This window comes from Lepisma saccharinum, chromosome 13, assembly GCF_977018435.1.
Source record: "Lepisma saccharinum chromosome 13, izLepSacc3.1, whole genome shotgun sequence".
Taxonomy (NCBI): domain Eukaryota; kingdom Metazoa; phylum Arthropoda; class Insecta; order Zygentoma; family Lepismatidae; genus Lepisma; species Lepisma saccharinum.
The window spans coordinates 81,152,058-81,175,046 of NC_139241.1; the positions used below are offsets into that span (position 1 = coordinate 81,152,058).

At 37.2% G+C, this 22,989-nt stretch overlaps 1 protein-coding gene across 2 annotated transcripts in view; it reads right to left on the reverse strand.

The window, feature by feature from the left end:
- The window catches only part of LOC145997076 (uncharacterized), a 112,630-nt gene extending 90,166 nt beyond the window's left edge, over positions 1–22,464 (reverse strand). For both annotated transcript variants that reach the window (XM_083133693.1, XM_083133692.1), the window contains exon 1: positions 22,039–22,464. In XM_083133693.1, coding sequence (XP_082989819.1) covers positions 22,039–22,411 — 373 coding nt within the window. In that variant the 5' untranslated portion in view covers positions 22,412–22,464. The remainder of the gene's footprint in view (positions 1–22,038) is intronic.
- Positions 22,465–22,989: the final 525 nt, after the last annotated feature.

Consider the following 22,989-nt stretch of genomic DNA (forward strand, 5'->3'; position numbering starts at 1 on the left):
AAAAATTGAGAACTTCAAAAAGGAAATAATAAGTTTAAAAATAGAGATAGATAAATACGGAGACACGGAAAATAAATCAACAAACAAGGAAATGAGAGAAGAAATGAAAAGAAAACAGGGGTGAGCAGAGGAACGATTGTAAAAAAACAACTTCTTATAAGAAGAATGAGAAGAGCTCAAGTAAGTCATTCTTTGAGAGGAAAGAAGTAATGTTTAACCGGAAGACAAGATAAAAGGCATTCTCAGGAATTACAGTCATAGAGTAGACATGGGTAATCGTGTAGGTTGCTTCTGTATATATTCTCTACAGGGTTTGAAAACCTCATAGAAGAGAGAAAGTGTTCAGAAGGTCAAATCAGAACTGGATCTGGAGTTTAGAGTGAGATCCGGACCAGGGTGAAGAGTAGCTACCTCCACCAGTAATCAGAGCCGGAATCGCTTGTTTAGAATGCAACACCGTTACCACTCGGCCATCGGAGAAGCTTGGTAAGACGTCTTATACAAAGCATTCCCTGACATTCGCTACGAGACTCGGCGGCAAGCGGCCCGGTATCAGCGCTTGTCTTTCCTGGTGAACGGGTCCGCGACAGTCGCTTATATTAAACCTCGTAAAAAGGTTTAGAGTAACAGGGTCAGTTCTGAACAAAAGTGGAAAGAAAAATGGGGAAATAAAGTATACAAAGACAATCCGCACACCATCCGTGAGTTAAAAGAGAGTATTGTACAAGAATTACAGTAGACGAACTTGCACGTGTAAATGCCAATTTCCTTCGGAGATGCCGGGAGTGTGTTGCAGCAGAGGGACATCATTTTCAACACCTTCTGTAGTCAAGGTTAGTACACAATATGAAAACTGTAATTTTAATAGCCGACTCTAGCGACTGTCGCTGACCCGTTCACCGGGAAAGACAAGCTCTGATGCCGGGCAGCTTGCCGCCGAGTCTCGTGCCGAATGTCAGGGAATGCTCTGTATAACGATTAGACGTAGATAATTATATATCTAGTAGAGTGAAGAAAAGCCATGAAATAATAGATCGTTATGATGACATGTAGACTACTCTCACGAAACGTAATGTAAGAGTCGAGTCAGGGAGATATAAGAATTGATTGATTGATTTAGTTTATTTTACTTCGCGTTTTGTGACTCTTGGCTAATTTGCGAAGATGGGGATGAGTGGTGAAATGATGAAATTGATGAATGGACATTCACAAACAACTAAGCCCGAGCAGGATTCGAACCTGGGACCCTTGCCGTCGCGGCACGATGTGCTAACCACTCGGCCACAGGGTACGGCAGACAGATATAAGAATGGGCAAGATAAGAGTACGTACTGCAAGAGCTAAAATAAAAATAAGCCTGTGATTACGAAGATGGGCATAAGTGTTGATATGACGAATTTAATGGATGGAACACTCATATAGAAAACTCACGCCCAGGCTGGGACCACTGGTTTCATAGCATCATGCTGTGCTAACCACTCCGCCACGGAGAGCTGAAAAGAATACAAGGACTTGAGAACAGAATAAGGGTTACGTTCTCTGAACGCAGTACGAGGGCGAAAACGCGTACAGAGAAATTGATACCCGAAGACGAGAGAATAGGCTATACCAGACAAGCATATCCGTAAAACCTAGATTTTCACTGTCGCGCTGTCTCCCAAGACCTCACAGAATACTGTCCTCTTCTATTCCACGAGAGAAAGAGAGAGAGATTCCCATTGTATCCCTCACGATTCTTCGATTCACCCAACTACCATCCGTAGCAGTGCATACACGCAGAAAGATCCTCTGCTCAGAACCAAATGCGATTTGCCATCGCAGAAACCCACACGCCCTTGTTTGATCTTCTCACAGATACCTCCCCACTATTTGTCCTCCTATTTTCTCCTTCACGGCTTCCTCACGCATGCAACTATATATTCCCTTCCACCCTCCAGAAGCCCCGTAATGAGCAAAACTCGTGCTTTTCGTCCCTTCTGTTGTTCTCTGTGTCGCAAAGGCTTGGAAGAATTTTTCCTCCTTACGGTCCTTGCCTTCTGAGGACCTCTTGCAATCAGCACAAGAGACCACGACAAAGGGCAGCGGGTTCCCAGATTCCAGTAAACAAGTGAAGACCAAGCTCTTGCGACCATCATCGCCCTTTACTTCGCAGCCCAACAAATCCCCCCCCCCCTTTCCTCTCTCTTCCATTTTATAAAAACATCTTTCCAAAGGTCTGTCTTGTGGTCTCCGCAATCTAGTTCCCTCTTATATTTTAAACTGTTCCCCCCATCGCTTCTGCTCTCAAAGGAGCAGGTTGCAGAGGGAATTTTGCAAGTTTGCTAGCAGTGTCCCGAGCCCTGACATCGGAAGCATAAAGTTTATTGTTTTTTTTTTTTTTAGTCCAAGGCTTTTTTTTGTAAAAGTATGATAGAAACTGATTGTGAAGCCATTTTCTCAGACTCAAAATATGTTTCTTTCAGTTCTAGAAGAGGGGTTCAGAGCACAAGTGGCGTAACTCCACTTGTAATGAAAATTGATTTACGTGTGTGAAGCAGGCCCGTAGCTAGAATTGATCTCGGGGGGGGGGGGGCGCGCTCACGGGTTATCAGGGAGGCTTTGTAAACCAAGTCAATTTAAAAAAAATATTAAATGAAGGTAAATTATGTGTGTGTGTGGGGGGGGGGCGCTCATTCATTTATAAATATCATATACTACACAAATACTACATTTTTCTACATCTTTTAAAACATCTCTTGAAGTGTTAATTGACTGATACTGACATTATCCCTTACACACCCCATACATATTTTAGATGATACAGATATGTATATCACACACAAAAAACGCACAATATTTAATCACAGTGCCTACAGTATATTCCACCCCCGGTCGAAGCAATTAAACTCCTCTTCCTTCCCAAAACTTGGGAGCTGTTGTTGACCTTCGACGCAGATGCGGAGGGAACTTGCATGATGACATCAAAGTCACAGATTTCTGTCTAAACGGGAGGTTGCAACAGGGACAGTGAAGGTACAGGTAAAGAAGCTTCCCTATGAAATAACTTTCTGAAGTCTAGCGAAATACTTGCAGCTACTTCTGCTCATAAACAATATGAGCGAATGTAATATATACTGTTCATATTCTGTGGATTTATCCTTAAAGTTGTGAGTTGTCTACATTTTCACTCTTCACTGCAAACAAATTATGCAAAATAGTTTACCTAATGTAAAGGGAGGCTGATGGCAGTTCCAGGGGGGGCTGAGCCCCACCCCCCAGCCCCTGCCTGGCTACGGGCCTGGTGTGAAGTATCAAAATTGCAGTGTTAGAAGTAAGTATCTCCTAAGTTTCAAATTCTTGCTCATAAATGCACCACTATGTTTGTGCTCCAATAACTAAACATAGGATTAAGCTATCTAAATGTGCCTTTTTCTCAAAACTGTCTTGAATGGAGTTACGCCACTTGTGGTCTACGCAATACTTTAGTAACTGCTGTGCCACGTGCAAGCCTTTTCTTGAATTATAAAATCCACACAAAGATTTTCCTCAACGCTCCAGAGCGATTTCTAAACACATGTAATAGTTCAGTAGCTGTGACTCCACAAGTAAGCATTTTTCTATTACAAAAATCCAAAAAAAAGCCCAAGTAAGCCACTTGAAGATCCCCTTGAAAGCTCCTGGGTGATTTCTGAACACGTGTAACAGTTCAGTGGCTGTGGCTTCACAAGTAAGTTCTTTTCTAGTACAAAAAGTTCAGACAGTAATATAGCAATCCACACGAAGAATTTCCTGAAAACTCTGAACAAAGAATCCAGAATAGCCTATCGATAATGATCTTTGCTTCTGAAGATATATTTTATGTAATATAAAATAATTACTTAAATCCCTTATTGAACAAAATATATGCAAATTGTAACTTTCCGATGGCGGGTAAATCGGTGCAAATTTGTATTTATTACAGCAAATCTGCAAAGGCATTCCTGATTTTAGTGCACTTGAAACTTTGTCCTGATGGAAGAACGTTTAATAACAACCCATATTCTCCATAGGTCCGTAAAAAACAACCACGTTGCCGGGAGCCATGTAAATCCCATCGCACCTCATAAACAAGGCATGTTTTGATGATCGTCGAGCGAATACTAGCAAAGCAAAGCACGCGTCGAATCGCAGATAATTGGTTGTGTGTGTCACATGCGAGAGAGGGAATTGGAGTAAATGTTTGCTCTCCATATCCGCTGGCAATTACACGTTTGCCATTCTGTGCTGGATACTGCTACGCGCATGCATATCGAGGGAATGGTTGCCTATAGGGACGCGTAGGCCTTTCCCCCTTTCTTTCGAAAAAAGTATCACAGTGAAACCAAATCAGTGAATAATTAGTTACTTTCAACAAGTAACCAAGTTGCATTTTCAGTTACTATGGATGACAAATTACTTCATTTACAATAACAACTATTTAACAAATTAACCATCTTTCGGTTTCTTTTTTTAAAAATCCAAACCGTAGGAATTACTCATTTTGAAAAATAATGACAATTGCAAAAGTAAATCAGGCGCAGTTAATCGGTTAAAGTAACTGAGGTACAGTTACTCGTTTCAAAGTAACTCAAAGTTACTCGGTAAAATGTATCTAATTTACGATAGCAGGTAATTGAGAAAAATAACTGAATTCCATTAACTTATTTTGAAAAAAATATGAATTTGTACATCATTTGTTCCCCAGCGCTCTCAATATGTTATTTAATGATCTCTCTTCCCATTGGCATGTCTACAGATAAATCATAATGATGAATACGAATTATAGATTAATGAAATAGATTTAGGAATAACAAAAACGACTCTACAGCAACGTCCAATATTCAAACCAACCAACTCTTGTTTCGAAATGAAACACTTTTGGGTTTATAAAACTCATTGACTTCCAATGCCGTGACTGTACCATATATTGAAACTTCCCATAGGCCATATAGTATCTTTCATGTCGCTTCAAAATGTCAACCACTGTTTGAAACTATGCCTTAGCAACAATTTATTTTCAAATTTTAATTTGTGCCCACGTATTCCTCAATCTTACGAGTCCAAATGACTAGAAATAGATTCCAATTTCATATGTAAGATACTAGTATTATACATGAGCAAAATGCATCCACAGATTCTCTTGAAAGCTCTTAAGGTGATTTCTGAACATGTGTACTAGCTCAGTGGCTGTAGATCCACAAGTAAGATTTTTCTTTCATTACAAAAAAAATCAGGTAACAGGGCTAGCAACCCAAACGATTGACATTCATCTGCTCACTTTCTCAAAATATATTACTTAGACACACATATGTGTATATCATGTACAGCCTTGTAATCAAGGGGTCCCGGGTTGGAGGCACATCGTGGTTCGGATCCCACTTTAAACTGTAGGTCCAGTCCCGATTAGCCTTACTGTGTACAAAGTGGACTTAAAACACCAAATCAATCAATCAATCAATATCATGTACACTCATGATTTTTCGAAAATATCTGTCTGAGAAGGTGGTATATTCAATTCCATTAACTCTCATTATTTTAGGTAACCATTGCCCATTCATACAAGTCTCCCTAGGTGTGTTTGTGTTTAAATGTATGCAGGATTTGTGACCAGCATTCTAATGTAGCTATAAGAGTTGTTTAACTTAAACTCTGTTTTAGTTCTCCGGCTATTTCAAATTCCGAAACAATCAACCGTATCTTCATTATGAAGTCCTGCTGCCCGGGCTTCTGTGTGCATCCCTCGAGAATATCTGGAAAGGGCAGATTCCTCCCTTTGGCTTATAATTAAAGAGGGAGCCTTAGAAACAAGAATTCGCAAACCTCAAGATTCCAACGAATAAGACGAAAGGCTTTGTTCAGGGAAGAGATGAAATTATGAAGAATTATTTTTGTTTCCTTATTGAACACAACGTAAGATACAATAAGAATGGGACGTTTAGATCCTCGATTTCCAATGTGGTGTTATGCATGTTGTCTAAATTTACGGCGATGAAGGAACTCTAATTAAAATTTAGTTTTATATTTAGAATTTCTTCCACAAAATTTTCTTCTTCATTTAGTACTTTTTCAATATCACATTAATTTAGCACTAGGTTTCTGTTGATCTCCTATTTAGAAGATCTTTAGCACAATTCAATTTAGAATTTCTTCAAAAAAATTTACTTTCATCTTCAATTACCTATTATTTCTTCAATACCACTTTATTTTAGCATTAAGTCTCGGTTTTCTGTTTAGAACCATGACATTAGATTTGCACTTAAAATTTCTTCAATAACAATGTAATTTTCAAAATAGAATTTCTTATCTAAACAATTATATTTAATATTGTTTTCAGTAAAACGTTCGTGCTCTACCTTAAATTTCATCAAAACATCTTATTTACGATTTAGAAATTCCTCAATAAAATTTTAGTTTTCCATTTTACATTGGTTGAATAAGACAGTTTTTAATTTTCGGTTACTTCAATATAGTTTTCAACTTAGCATTACTTTTCTGAAAACAGCATCAATTCTAGTAGCTTTTCTCTTCCTAAATCGCACTTTATTGATTGGAATCGAAATCTATAAAATTTGTGAGCAAGTAAAAACAAAATGTATTCACTTGTATATTTTAATTGTAAATAAAAGTTTTTATGTGGTTCCGTTTTTTCATTGTGGTAAGATTTCAGTAGTTCGAATTCCAATTTAACCTGTAAATCTAGTTCCAGTGAGAATATCTATGCATGTAGTGAACTTGAAAAAAATACTTTTCTGTTTGTTTCTACCAAACAGAAATTCGTGTTCTTTCGATTTCTGTTACAATACTCAGATATCGGAAGCGACTGGCTAGCGATAACGAAATTTTTTCCTCCTAATGAATTTTATCGAGCTTTCAAATTATCAGTACCAGGAAACTCCCCATGCCTTGATCATACTGTTACTTTATTCAATGCAAAAGAGAGAGAGAGAGAGAGAGAGAGAAAATCATGAAAAATAGATTGAGCGAATTGCTTACAGAACAAATATTTGGGGAAAAATAAAACCGAAAAGAGAGGGTTGGAGGGCGGGGGAGGGAAAAAGTAGCAGATTTAATATCCTTGATCTGGCTACCCGAAAAAACCAGTTATCAGCCCCGACAGAGACCGACGGTGATCAATATTTGCCGATTTGAAGCTAAGTTTGAACAACTTTGCGTGCTGTTTGGCAATAAAGCTTTCTGCCCCTTGGCAAAGTTCATCAGACCGTCAATATATCCATGTTTTATTTACTCAGTTCTCATTTAAGCAATTTTCAGGAAAAGGGTGGTTGACGTGTATAGTCATGGCTTGGAAGAGGGCTTGTTTATAAGGGGTGCTCGCTTCAATGTATTAACTGTTACAAGAATATGATTGGTCACACCATTCTTCCACTACTGTGAAAGTTTAGTATAAAAGAAGAAGGTATGATTCTCTAATAAATCAAACTTATGCCAATTTCTCCATATTCCGGTAAAATAGCAAGGAAAATGATTGTTTGGAATAACAAAAAAAATAGTTTCCGACAACCAAACATTTGATTAAATAGGCAACTAACAAATCATCACTTGCCACTACCAAATTATTATAGTAATCGTTCAGACTTGTCTAGAAATACCAAAACAATTAGTAAAAATTATCAAATTTAGTAAACGTTACCAAAACTTTTGTTTCTGGTTACAAAACTTTTAACCAGTGTTTGGAAGTATCTAGTTACTTGTAAAGCAATTACATTTAACAATTACTTTCTGTAACTTATTCTGCAACTAGCTACTTTTAAAAATAAACTGCTATAACAGAGTTACTTTTTCCAGTGGTATTAACGTTATCAACAGTTACTTTGCGAGACTTAAATTGCTAACTTGAAAAATTTGTAACGTGGGGAAGAGCTAAATTTGTTAACAATATTTCCAACTATGTGTCTTATCCGGACGCTAAGCTGAAAGGGTTTTCGTGGAATCTCTCCTCCTGAGCGATAAACAGCGACATCCTATACTTCTTCCTCGGCTGCGAGGGTCCTAGGTGTTTGCTTATTACACATATACAGGGAGGTTATTGCAGCATGCCACCGCTTCAGCATCGGCCGCTTGCCGGCCCTATCATGCAACAGGTGCCGGCAAATTGCGTAACAGATAGCCCGTAACAGAAACCGCTTGTTTTGTAATGTTTCCACTTTTCACAATTACAGTTACAATTACAATTGAAATAAGCACGTACCTTGTCGCACGGATGCAGGAAAAGGTGTCCTCCCAAATACAAATATTTCCGGCACCTTATTTCTGACAGAAAATCTTAGATTAGACATCGCTACTTTATCCTCAGTTGACAGAAAGGGAAGACAGCATCCCGGCGCATAAAGCAAACCGAAAGCGTAAAATGATATTTAAAAGTAATAATAATGATGATCACTAACCTCCTGTGTTATAAGAGATGTTGAAAATGACTTCCTTCAACAGCAATACAACACGTTTCTTAGGTTCAAGAGATCCTGTCTATCGTAATCCCTGACCACTTTTCTGCAAGAATTCGTTTTCACGTAATTATCGTACATAAAAACTCTATGTTCAAGACTATATTTGTTTAACGACATAAGTAATGAATGAATAACAATTAACACACAATAAAGCACTAGCACACCAACTCAATAACACAGTATAAACAAAACGCGTACTGATAAACGCGAACAGAAGTGAACATGAATGAGCGTAGACTCACTGTCTGGTAGCCGACAGTGTTGCTAACCATTTTTCGGCAATGTCCCTACAGACGTAGTCAAAATGTCCCTACAACTGACCAAATGTCCCTACGCCAAGTAAAGTGACTAAAAAAAAACACCTCATGAGCATGCAAACAGAAGATAAAATATACACATTTACTTACCAAATCTTTCTGCTCGGTGCTTCCACAATTAATGAAGGAGCGAATTTACAATACAGGACCTCTCCCCGATTTTTTGTAATATTTCGCATACTCACTAATTGAGGCCTCCTAATCACGAATTTGAAGTTAAAATTTGGGGGGTCACGTGTAGAAATTGCAAAATAAGTGACATTGAGTGGTCCGCGATCGGCACGATTGCTTATTATTTACCGGAAGATTTTGTGTTTCCAATACTTAAAAAACGAAATATACATTCCTGATATTACTACGACCCCAAATTTTAACTATGTTTGCCTATCCTAACCTAACCTAACCGTACCTGAATGGTTCGTGGGGCTATCCGTCAATGGTTTGTTGGGCTACCCGTGCATGTTTTTTTCGAGCCCAAATTTTAACTATGTTTGCCTAACCTAACTTAACCTAAACTTACCGAGAATGGTCAGTGGGGCTATTCCTGAATGGTTTTGCGGTAATTGTGATTACGAACCGATAAAAAATATTATTTTCGTAGCACTTTAACGGCAAACGTTCATCATCGAAGACGCTATTTTCGTATCCTGCAATTTTATGATTGATGTACTGTTGCCAAATTTACCTGTAATCAAATCAGTTCTTCTACATCGTGATTGTCGCTGTCACATGTAAGCACGTTCTTTGGGCAATATACTGAAATCCATAAGTTTATTAATTAGCCCACAGCCATCCTCCTGAACACTCCACCTAACAATCTGTACAACATTAACAACTTTTTTACTGTTCTCTTCCGCCATTCTTACACGATCCATGCTCTCCAAGTATGAAATCAACAGTGTGGCAACGCTGTAGACAGCGTAACTAATTTTAATTTGTTCATATCAACAAATATGGCTACCATACTTGTATACGGAGAATCATTGCGAGAATTGAAAAGCTTATTTTACAACTTCTACACGTTAATGAACATTTTTTCCCCCTCACCCCAACATGTTAACTTGAGATAAATAATCACGAATAATTATTTCGTGAGTATAAGACGTAGCATAGAAATTACAGAAGGGTCCGGTATTGTAAATTCTTGCCTTAATGAATAATAGGGGTGTGCTGGACAGAATTTTTTGGGTCGGGACGGGATCGGGACGGTAATTTTTTAAAATCCCGACATTCGGGACTGAAAAATTTGCAATTTCCCGACCAAGTCGGAAAATTTTCTGGACGGGAAATGTTCGAAATTTCCCGAAGCACTGGAAATCTCGAATTTTACAAGTCATTTTCACTTTAAGTGATTGTTTTTGCATTTCTAGAATAAAAACTTACAACTTTCGATAAGTTCCAGAAACTTACAAGGCAGAAAACGTCGAGAATTAACGACTTTTTAAAGTAAAGAATCCAGCACACCCCTAATGAATAACGTTGAGTCGTTTACTGTTGATTATGTTATTTGAAGTCATACATGCTGCTGCTGTGAAGAGATAGATGTTGGTTGGTGATGCTGTATTTCCTGCATTCTTTAACAATTTTGATCCCATTTTATTTCCCTTTTTTGTTTTTGTATCACTTAACATTGAAAATATTCTTTCCGTTTCCGCGTTAGAATGCGGCAATGTTAGCACTATTTTCGCGAGAGTGGAAATGTTTTCAAAAAGGAACTTGCCTTGAAAGTTTTTGGTAACCGATAACATGTTCCAAAATTCTGATGGAGATCTGTTAGTTAGTTCTTTTTTCTCCTCCTCGCTAAAGTATCCAGATAAACTAATTCATAAAATGTAATTTACCAAGATTGAAAAAAGTACCTACGTTTTCCCTCATTTGGCAAAATCTGTCCCTACGTTCCTACGCGGGCGACATTTAGTGAAAAGTCCCTATGCGTAGGGACATGTCCCTACGGTTGGCATCACTGCCGACACGTGCAGTATGAAGCGCCATCTCGCGGCTGACAACTCACCCAACCCCCGATAAGCTGCAGGCGCTGTCGCGACAACTGAGAATAAAGTAGCGATGACTAATCTAAGATTAGACGTCAGAAATAAGGTGCCAGAAATATTTGTATTTGGGAGGACACCTTTTCCTGCATCCGTGCGACAAGGTACGTGCTTATTTCAATTGTAATTGTAACTGTAATTGTGAAAAGTGGAAACATTACAAAACAAGCGGTTTCTGTTACGGGCTATCTGTTACGCAATTTGCCGGCACCTGTTGCATGATAGGGCCGGCAAGCGGCCGATGCTGAAGCGGTGGCATGCTGCAATAACCTCCCTGTATAACCTATTGTATGTCTGAATATGTTTCATAATAAAGTAATTTTGATTAAGGCAAGTCTCGAAGTAAAACAGGGTTGTCAACAATACGGACGAGAATATCGCTAATGTACACATAAAATGGGCTAAAAAAATCGCTCAATCAAATCTACATTTAAAACAAATGTAATTTTCAAAATATTATTCTAACAAAGATAAAATTCCAATATGATCTCAGATTTTACGGAGAATTGTGGAGTCAAAAATTCTATAGTGGAACGAGTTATCTCTGATATTTAGACACATTCTTACAAAACGCATTTGAGGAAGATTAACATTGAATTCAGGTGGTAAATTTCATCATTAGGATTTACAATACATAAAGGTTAAAAAGCATTTCGGAAATTAGTTTTTCATAATGTTCTAAAATATTTTTTTATAATTGAAATCCCATTTTTAACTTAAAAATGGATATTGTTAGTCTGTTTTCACATAGAAAATTGGATTGTTCTTAGAAGAAAGAATGCAGTTTCATTGTTGTTTCTGGAAGACACTAAGGAAACCGAATCTCACATTGCACCAGTCTTTTGTTTCTTGTCAGAACGTTACATGACTTCTCCTTCTCAGTTGGGGATTTTTTCCCCTTCTTTTTCCCGGCTGGAAAAGTTCTGATTCCCCGACTTCTTGCCGTTTCTCCAGGCTGTGGTCGACGAAACGCAAAATCAAGAGAATAACTTTTGTGCTCATCGAAGCGGGAACAAAATATAGGTTTCTTCGGTCGAGAAAAACTCCTGTTTCTAGCCCTCTGCGTGCTTCTTTGTGGCGGATGGTCTGAGGCAGAGGAGAAAGAATTGTTGGTGCAATTTGTAGAATCGGGTGCACTGGGCTGTGTGTTTGTTACATCAACCGGTGAAATCTACACAAAACTCTTGTTCCTTTGGGTCGAGAAATTAAAGACGGGATGGAAAAGGAGAAAAAAGGGGGGAAGCACCACTCGAAAACGACAAAAGAAGATAACAAGACTGAAAGAAAAATACGAAAGTAGCTTCTCGAATCGCTGAACACGGCCGCAATAACAATATTTTTCACCGCCTGGCAAGAAAAAATACATGTATGGTGGGGAAGATAAAAACAAATGGTTCTGGTTTGAAATCCCTCTTTCTCTCGGTTTTCGATTTAATTTTCCTAGTGTATCTGAACATCCAGCTATCTATAGAAGTCCCTTCAACTTCTGCAATTCGCTCTTGTACTCAAAATCTAACCTAGACACGGGCAAGAAATGAATTTTTCAAGAATTTTGAAGAATCATGTTAGTATTCTGACATCTAAACAATTATCTGTGTTTAGAAATCGCACTACGCTTACACAAGAATTGAATGTTGCGCTCCTACATTTTTTTTTCGGAAGCAAGCCACTGAAATACATGTGTTTAGAAATCACCCGAGATCTCTCAGGAAAATCATCGTGTGGATTGCCTGCGCTGTTGCCTAGATTTTTGTAATAGAAAAGGTTTACTTTTGGAGCTACATACATTGAACTATTAGGCCTACATGTATTAAAAAATCACGGTACAGTTTTCTTCAAGAGAGCCTTCATGTAGCTTGTGCTGTTGCATAGATTTTTTGTAACAGTTTTCTGGCTGAGGAGAAAAAATCAAGGCCTCTTTCCATTACAAGAAATGCAAACTCGAAATCTACACGAAAACGATTCTCCAAGAAGTTCCAGGGTGATTTGATTACTCTTTCAAGCAAAGATTGTTGTTGGCGAAAATTATCCTACCAAATTTCATCTTTAGTAGACCAAAATGCCTTACTCTATATAAGAATTTTCCAAATTCCAGTCTTATTTAATTAATATAATCAACGTTTATATTGGAACATCTTGTCTAGTTGTCAACCATTCTATTTCATTATTTTCTTTGTAAAAATAAAAAAATAATGTATTGAAAGGATTGTTTTTTGTCGATCTGTAAGATAGATAAAATTGTAAGATGGCTATTTTTTAACTTAGAATTTATTTCAAAGAATGTAAAATATGCTTGTAATAATTATATCATAGTTAATCTTCTTGAAACGTGAAAAATTTACGGGACCAAGAATAAAGTATTTACATAAAAGGCACCTAGTACCTACGTCAATTACATGTGTACCTACAGAGTTTTTAAGTTCTTTTACCAAAATTTTAAAATTATAATTCGTGAATATGCATTAATATTTGGGGATGATTTTTTCCTCTGACATACAAGTGAAACGAGTGTCTGTACCCAATTTCAAGAAAAACAGCTGTGTCGTTCTTTTTCTAGGTACTAACTTCCAACTGACGTACCCCAACTTAAAATCAGCAAATGCTCATTCACTACGTCAATGGAGACATTTATTCATTAATATATTTTGGTTAATTGTAAATTTACTGAAGCTGTTTTTTTCCTATCATTATTCAGTTTCCAACATATACCTCTTATCTCAATTTTAATCGACTCTATTCAAAATTCTAATATGCCCGTCTTGGTGGTGGAGTGGGTAGCGCACTACAAAGTCAGTAAGCCAGTAAGGTTCGAAGCCTATGAAAGCCTGCGTTTGTTTCGTCAATTTCATCAATTCCCATTCATCCTCTTAGTTGCGATTAACCTAGACGTAAATTCCTTTTACAAGCTTCTAATATTTATTATTATAAGAACAAATTCTCTTTTCAATAGATAATGCTTTTGTGATAAAGGAGCGAGTATCCCTAGGAAGATATATATAACGAAAAAATATTCAAAAAATTAAGTGCGAAGTTATATTATTCGGAAAGACAAACCTTCTTATTAATATAAGACGCTTCACAAAAAAAAAGTAAGTGAGCATCTCTCTGACGTCACAGCTTCATAAAGATTACGTTACAAATTATGAAGAATTTCAAGTTTCGCTCATCAAATTTTAATATGAAGCTGAAATCTCTTACAGGAAGATTCAGTATACACTTTCCGGCCCCAAAATAAAAAAAAGTCAATGGATTATTATACAATCTACCTTAATTTTAGAGTCCACGGCTTACTTCCTCAAGAGCATATCAAGTATGCATCCCCCACCATTCACCTGTTGGTTGATCTTCATTCCTCGATGATGGGGGAGAACTTGCGATAGAAGAAGGGGGAGAACCCCCTTCACACTTTTCCTGAAAGGAAGCTCCCCACTGAAACTTTTATCAGGGCAGCCTTTATAGGGGCTGCAAGACTGCATTATAACGAGATCTTAACACTTACTTAAGAATTGATACATAATGAATCTCTGCACTCCATTACAGCTAGTTAGCACTCACTCCACGTTAGGCGCTCTCGGGTTTCGAAATTTCCTTCTCTTCTCTTTTTCCTTTCAAACCCTCCCTTTTTGTTCGGGAGATCAAGAAGGAACCAAAAAGGAAGCAGGATCCATAAGAGGTCGTGAAGAAACACCCCCAAAAAGAACACTGGCAAGAAAATACAAGCAGTTTCTTATCATATATTACTAACCTCCCTAGCATATCAATAACATTCACCCATCTCTGAAGGGATGGTATTTATTTAATTCACTATTCTACCACTGTTTGGCTAATAGAGACGTTGAATAGCGATGAAATGAAATTGTTGAAGAGACAAACACACACGTGGAGAGGGCACAAATCACAGAGATTATCCGTAAGAGAAAGAGAGTACTGTACGTGGAACAGAATTTCACACATGAATACCTTTCGAAAACATCACCACCTTACACTCTCACATTCCGATAAGGATCTAACGAAAATCAAACACACGATCATTTTCTTTTGTTTGGAAAACCAAAGACTTACAAGTTTCACGTAATCCTTGTTTAGATTGCTTGCGCTGTTGCTTGAATTTCTTCTAATTGGAAAGGCTTATAAATTAGCAACTCAGCCAATAAACTATTTAGAAATCACCTTAGAGGTTTCATGAGAATCTTCGTTGATTGCCTAACTCTGTTGCCTGGAGCTTACCGATAGAAAAATACTTACTTGTGGAGCCACGTTATTGAACTATTACACGTTTAGAAATCAGCCTAGAGCTTGCAGGAGAATCTTCGTTGCCCTATTGTCTGGATTTTTGTAATAGGAAAGGCTTACTTGTGAAGCCACAGTTACTGAACTATTACACGTGTTTAGCAATCACCCTAGAGCTTGAAGGAGAATCTTCGTTGCCCTATTGTCTGGATTTTTGTAATAGGAAAGGCTTACTTGTGAAGCCACAGTTACTGAACTATTACACGTGTTTAGCAATCACCCTAGAGCTTGAAGGAGAATCTTCGTTGCCCTATTGTCTGGATTTTTGTAATAGGAAAGGCTTACTTGTGGAGCCACAGTTACTGAACTATTACAAGTGTTTAGAAATCACGCTAGAGCTTTGAGGAGAATCGTGGTGTGGTTTTCTGTATGCAGAATTTATTTTTTGTGGCTGTATACACTGAAGTTATTATTTCCAGACTTGCCAACAATGAAACCGATAGTAATGATGCCGTCGAGAGTAAAGTAATCTCCTTGACACAATAAACCATCGAGGTTGAAGCCCTGTCAAGCTTCGTTTTCATTGGGTGACGCGTCAGTTGATGCATAATTGGTGTATAATCTTCTGGTTGGATGTTTATTTCATTTTAGTTTCAATCCTTGTCTGAAGAAGACCTTGTTAGAGGGTGGAAACGTTACGTTTACAATGTGTTATTAAACATGGAAACTTAAATAGTGTTACCATTGGCATAAAGGTGGCAAAATATGAAAAATACAAGGACTGCAAATATAATTTCTTATACTGTAGATTGGACATGAAAACAAGGAGAAAAGAACAAATTCTGTTGAGTATAGGACATTTTTGAGTGGTGCGGGAAGTGCTTTAAAACCCGACTGTTTTCGTTAACCGTGAAAGCCTACCTCTGAGGCCACAACCGACCTCAGGGTAATTCTGTGTGTGGCCACTATGTGCCAATCCTTTCCGTCCAGTACCCCACATGCATTCGCTCACAATATAGCCCGCACACACTCGCACATGCACGTCCACCGGGGGGAGGACGTCCCTTGGGATGGAGGGGCAGCATTAGAGGGACTCGGGCTCCCTGTGCAGTTGGGAACAGCGTTTTGGTTTTTAAACGAAAACAAAAGAGCGATTCGTGGTTCTAACTTTATAATGTACTGAGTTCGCATTAATGAGAAATCTCTATTTTTACCTTCCATTCCAGAGTTCTTCGTTCCTAGATGAGGCTCGTACCCTGCAGACTTAACCCTAGCACTCTCATGCTATTATCTAGATAGTAGTTTTCCTAGGCGGGGTTGAAGGGTCACTGGTCCCTCCAAAATTTCCACTGCCCTACAAAATTTTCCGTGACTTACAGGAAAATATCCTTTCATAATTTAAAAACTATCAAAGTTATTTATTTTGAAAATTTTACATGAACATCACAATCGGTAGAATGTTTTGTGCTTGTTGGGATATACAGGATTAAGTTGAATATGAACGTAATAATATGCCCCTTGCAATTAGACTATTCGAAAACATATTCGGTGCCTCCCCGATGGTGCAGTGGTAGCGTCGTTGCCTTGTAATCAAGGAGTCCCGGGTTCGATACCCGGTGGAGGCACATAGTAGTTCGGATCCCACTTTAAACTGTAGGTCCAGTCCCGATTAGCCTTATTGTGCATAAAGGCGACTTAAAACTCCAACTCAATCAATCAATCAATCGAAAACATATTCAACATGTAAATTTTTTATTTCACTATTTATTTTATTTAATATGCCCCTTGCAATTATTCGAAAACATAATCAACATGTAATTTTTTTAAATTTTATAAAAAAATGATCCGTGACTCCATACTTCGCTGTTCATGTTATATCTTGTTAAAATCTTTGAAATAACTACAATCTTATTTTTCATATAGCCTATATTAGGAATAAATGCATTTTGGTCTACTTTTTCTTGAACTTTGGGGTGTAATAAGACACATATGTGTGCTGTTCATATGTGTTTCTAATTGTCCCTTCATCTATTTCATCTTATCATCTTTCATCCTCATTCTCGCAATTAGCGAAAAGTGGCAGAAACGCGATTTACTTCGACACATATATTCGGTATAAATAAACCAAACCATTAATTATTTTGGGAACTTCATATATATTATTAAAACTTAATATGGCAAAGGCACATAAACTATATATATACGATGGGGATGAGTGATGACGTGATGACATTCATGAAGGGACACTCACAAATAACACCCAATGCCCAGGTCGGGATTCGAACCCTAACGTCGTAGCGCGCGGTACTACCCACTCCGCCACGGATATCGGCATTACATTATTCATTACATAACGCACGTGTAGTTTATGTGCCTTACTGAATTGTATTAATCTAAAAATACATATTTACATAACATTTTGAAGAAGAGGAGGGTATTTCAATGATTTCAACAAGATGACATTAACAATGAAGTGTGGAATCGCTGGTCAATCTCTGAGTAAAAATGCAACTTGACAGTTCTTTTTTCAAGTACTTCCAAGAGGCGCACTTTCAGTATATATTTATCTTACTAACTATAATACATAATAGCTAAAAGGTTTTCTAAATATATAATTTGGATAATTTCCATAGCATTTTTCTCTAAGCAACCGAAAATTTGGAGAAGGGAGGCACGTGGAAATTTGAGAAGGATCCATTCCACATTGCAATTTGGAATAAATAAAAATAGTGAAAGTTAAAGACAGTGGTTGTGATATCGCAATAAAGCAAATAGGGGAAACCGACTAAGCTATGGAAAACACACTATTTTTTCTTCTATGGACTGTACAGACTAGAGGAAAACAAGGACTGTAAAGGCTTACATTTGAAACAAATTCTATTCTATTCTATAAAAATTAAGTGAATCGAAATACGAATAAGAACAATTATTTTCCAGTAATTATTTTACTCATATAAAGATTACTAATAGTTTGATATTATGATAAATATAATAATTATTATCACTATTTTCATTAGTTCGGATATCTATTACGCAAATCTTTTTAGAGCAATGATACTTATCAATTTCCATTTCTTACAATTATTGCCCCAAAAGTAGTTATTTAGGAGGGTGCAGCTACATTCGAAAAAAACTGAAGGATGTGCGAGCGTTATTTCTAAGACTGTTATGATGGACTACAATATTGTAAACGAACCTATGATATTTGGCTAGCTCGTTTTAGGCTAATTTCAATACGAGAAGAACTTCGGAAAATGACAATTGAATATGGACAGAAACGTTCGAGCAAAATTGTAGATAAGAATTAATTCCTTAGACACATTCGCTGGTTTCTACCTTCATATTATACAAGAAACAAACATTTTCTGAGATCAACTTCCCAATATGGAAGCTTAATTTTTAGTTACAACAGCTTTACAACAATTCAATCGGATAGAATCAATTAACGATTTTATCTACAATTTCAATCAAATGCTTTTAAAAGATTTTTGATATTTTAAAATAGGCAACAATTTATGATGAAGTTTTACTATATTGTAGAGTGTATTAATGTAAAGTAATGCTATTATTACTATTGTACACGTATTGTTAGTATTAATATTTTACCCTACACTATGAAAACGAGCTGTATCTGGTAAGTTGGTTGTTCGTGACGCTAGAAAAAAACATTTCATTCTATACGATTGCTCTGTGAACAAAAGCAAATAGATTATTGAAAAATTGATTATTGTTTAATTCTTACTCTTACTTTCTTGCTTGATCTGAAACGGAGAAGCTTAATTACCATAGCAAAGAATATATTTTCATGTTCATAAAAGCCATTTCTTAAAATAAACGATCTTTACATTTAGTTTTTCGATGGTGAGTAAATTATTTTCCAAACAACGAAAAAACAATTGTTAATTTTTGTTAATGAGTTATTGCCAAAGTGGCAGTGTTGCAGTTATATTCCTAAAAAAAAAAAAAAAAAAAGGAAGTGGAGTTCTAGCAACTTCGCGTCATGATTTTACAATTTCATATCTAAAATTTGGACATCGTGTCAATTGTTTATCAGATGTCCAGCAAAATCCAGACTAAATTTAGTTATTGAGAAAGGGTAAAAACTATGCGGAAGAGGTCTTCTAACTAAAACGTAACAATACAGTAGGCGTAGCGAGATGAAAAGATTCGACCCCTTCCCCTGGAAATTAGCATAGTTCATTTCAGATTAGAAAAATAGCAAAAAAAAGTTTGTATTCAATAACAGAAGTAAAATTCAGTTAATAATATTCCAACAAAATGACAAAAACAAAAATGGCTACGGTGGAAAATGTAAGTGTAAAATGCATTATGAAGATCAAAATTTGATATTTTCATGTTCTAGTACATGATAATAATAAAAAAATGTATTCGATAACAGGAACAAAATTCAGTTAATAGTATTTCAAGAAAATAACCAAAATAAAATGCCTAGGTTGAAAACGTAAGCGTAAAATAAATTATAAAGATCAAGATTATTAAGTTCTAGTACATAATCCCCCCAAAAGTTATTATTTTGGTATTCGATACCAGAAATAAAATTCAGTTAATAATATTCCAACCAAATAATCAAAACAAAAATGCATTGGGTGGAAAATGTATGTGTAAAATGCATTATGAAGATCATATAATGTGATATTTTCGTGTTCTAGTACATAATCCAAGGAATGAAGGGATACACGAATACCAAAATTCCAGAAACGAAACTATTATATCAGAGGTTAGAAAACTATAATTTCCCTGTAAATTTGAAAGACTTTTCTTGAACGATGAGTGTAAAATTTTATTTAAAAAATATAACAATTATGCATTTCAGTATATTAACAGTTTGAAATGTGTAAGAAAATATAAACAGCTGTACTAATGTGCTGGATAACCATTCATTTGTTGGAATGAGGAGATCTCTACCTTAAAATATAATAATCATAATATGAATTAAAATATTAGTTGATGGATATAATTATTATTTTTATTATTTTGTAATTTCTACTATTCAATTTTATATCAACGGTCCCCTATAAAAAGGTCTGAACGATAATGCAGGAGAAAGAGTTAGAATATAGAATAAATGTTAAGATGAAGATTGTTACAAAGAAAAATAGAAAGATTAGTGTTACTAATTGCCAAAGTCTCGTTAGCCTACAATTATTGCAATAATCAGGTTTTGTTAAACTGTCAGAGAGTTTATACTAACAATTCCCTAAGTAGTAGATCTATCAAGATAAGAGTATTTCGAACATATTAAGACAAAACTCATTTGCTAAGAATTTGGAAACATCGATATTCGAAACCATATCATAATGGAAGACAAAAGTGGTATTTGTTCTTCCCAAAATATGCGAGTGTACGATATAAATGAATAAAATCATAAACGTAAAGAAAATCCATAATCTAGTTTTTATTAGATTCATCTGATTTAATTGATAAAAGAACAAACACAATTTCTAGACCGGGACTCGAATCCTAGAATTTTCTGTGCAGAATAATCAGGAATAGCACAGCGTTCGTTCAAAAATCAATAAAAAAATAAGAGATAGTCTAAAATCAGATTTATTTCTATTTCTGTCATCTCGCTACGATAAGGAAAAATGATGAAATGGATGGTGGGTAAACCATAATGTCTTAGCCAAGGTTCGAACCCAAGACCTCTAGATCGCTCCGTCGCGGAGGACGGCTGCAATAAAGATAACATTTGTCTCAAAATTAAGTGTATGACTTTTTGTAAACGAAAACAATAATACAACATGAAAAATGTAAAACACGATTGCATGTGCTTTCTATCCGGAGAAAAAGTACCCAAGAAAATAACGAAAATGAGCTTCAAAGTCTTTATGAGAGATTCAAACACAATCACTTCTATGAACATTTTATACGCCAGAGAGGTAGGAAAGGCGTAAAGACTAGCACCCACAGTACATGTAAAATTCAATTATCATAAGTTTTTCTGGCTTATTGTCTGTTTTAAAATATCTGAAAGATGTCTCAGAAGCGAATTCTTGAAATATTACTTTCGATTCGAAAAGTTGCGCCAATGGTATGAATTCTGAAAAATTGCAAGTTTCCAGAAATTACCCATAACTATTAGCAGAATATTTTTTTGAACTGCTCAATTTTTGTAATAGAAAAATGCTTACTTGTGGAACCAGAGCCGCTAAATTATTACAGGTGTTTAGAAATCACCCTAGAGCTTTCATGAGAATTGTGGTGTGGATTGCTTCGGCTGTTGCCTGAATTTTTTGTAATAGGAAAAAAAGCTTACTTGTGGAGCCACAGCCACTGAACTATTACATGTGTTTAGAAATCACCCTATAGCTTTCAGGAGAATCGTGCAGTGAATTGCTTTGGCTGTTACGTGAGTTTTTTGTAATAGAAAAAAGCTTACTTGTGAAGAGATAGTAAGCCCACCGGTGTTGCATCGGCTTTTATAATTCGGTTGTGCCTAAAAATTCAGGGAACAGTACTAGTAATTTCCCGAAGATTGTCCTCTTAGATCTCTGTTTTCTAAACATGCGTATTTCTTCAATGTTTTTTTTTTTTATTTTCTAAGATTAAACCTTTCTCTAACCTAAACATGAATATAATAGAGAAAAAATCCACCCGAAGATTTGCTTGAAAAATTTGCATTTTCAATTCAAAATAACTGCATGCTTCTTTCAAACAAGAAATACACGTGTATTTAAAATTTCGCCCCCGAGAGCCATGTCCAGCGGAGGGTTAGGGTAAGAATATATCGCTAGCGTTAGCTTTAGCCCGATCTATCTGCTAGAGGATAATTAACAAGGCATACGTATGTAACAAGAGTTAATCAACGGCTCCATTTGAGACTCCTAGTGGTCAGAGTGTTTGGAGCGTGCGCAAGACCCGCCGCCGGGAAATTACTTCTCCAGCATCCGATCTGGAGCAGCTGCAGATGCAGATGACCGTAAGAGGTAACGTGCAATGTCCATAATAATGTGTACTCACCTCTGCCGCTCCTCCCGACGAACCTGAGGTCGTTGAACTTGGCCACTTGGTTCTTCATGACGGCGGTGCAGTTCCTCAACTCTGCACAGTAGTTCTCGTCGTTCCCGGCTCGCACTGTCACCATGGTCCCGTCTATAACTTCTCCAAGGGCCACCACCTTGAAGGCCACCGGAAGGGTCTTGTTGGACCGCCAATGTGGCGGAAGGACGGTGCAGACGAAGTGGGGACTGCCGGTCTTCACGAGTTCTCCTGGATGATCCGCAATGATTTCGTTCAAAGTCCTCTCAGCGAGAATATCGGCGGTGATGGAATTGTAGACACCATCCGTGGAGTTCCCCCCAAGTCCTGCACTGACTTCCGATGCCAGGTGCATTGAACCGCAAGATATGTCAACAAGTGTCCTAGAAGTGTCAACGTGACCCTTGTCCCCGCTAATCCACCGTTGGCGGTGAAGGTTGACAAACCTCAACCAACCTCCCCCTCCTCGACATCCAAAAGAAAGTTTGTTTGATCTCTGGATCCAGGAAGACCTTCGACAATGCCCCCGGATGGACTTTGCCAAGAGGTTTGTTAGGGGGTGTCCGCAATCGAATTTTATCTTCTTTGCCGGCGGTCCCAGAAGGGCCTCGATTGTTTGCGGAGCCAATTACTTAAAGGTCTTCAACTTCTTCCAAGAAAAAACGCAAGAAAGTTGATTTCGGACAAGGTACCATCGGACAAAACGCCCCAACTCGGTTCTGAAACTTGCAGACACTTCGCACCACAGTTTACAAGACAGTCCTCGGAAACTTCGACGTCTTTGACTTTTTCTTTGTCCTTCGACCGTCTTGGAATACTTTTTCCAAGCGTGTGGCAGCTTCCCAGTTTGACCGCACTTCCCAATTAGCCCCACCTCCTAGGTCAGCGGGTGACGTCAGCTTGGTGGGGGGAGGGGACGGATGGGGGAAGTCG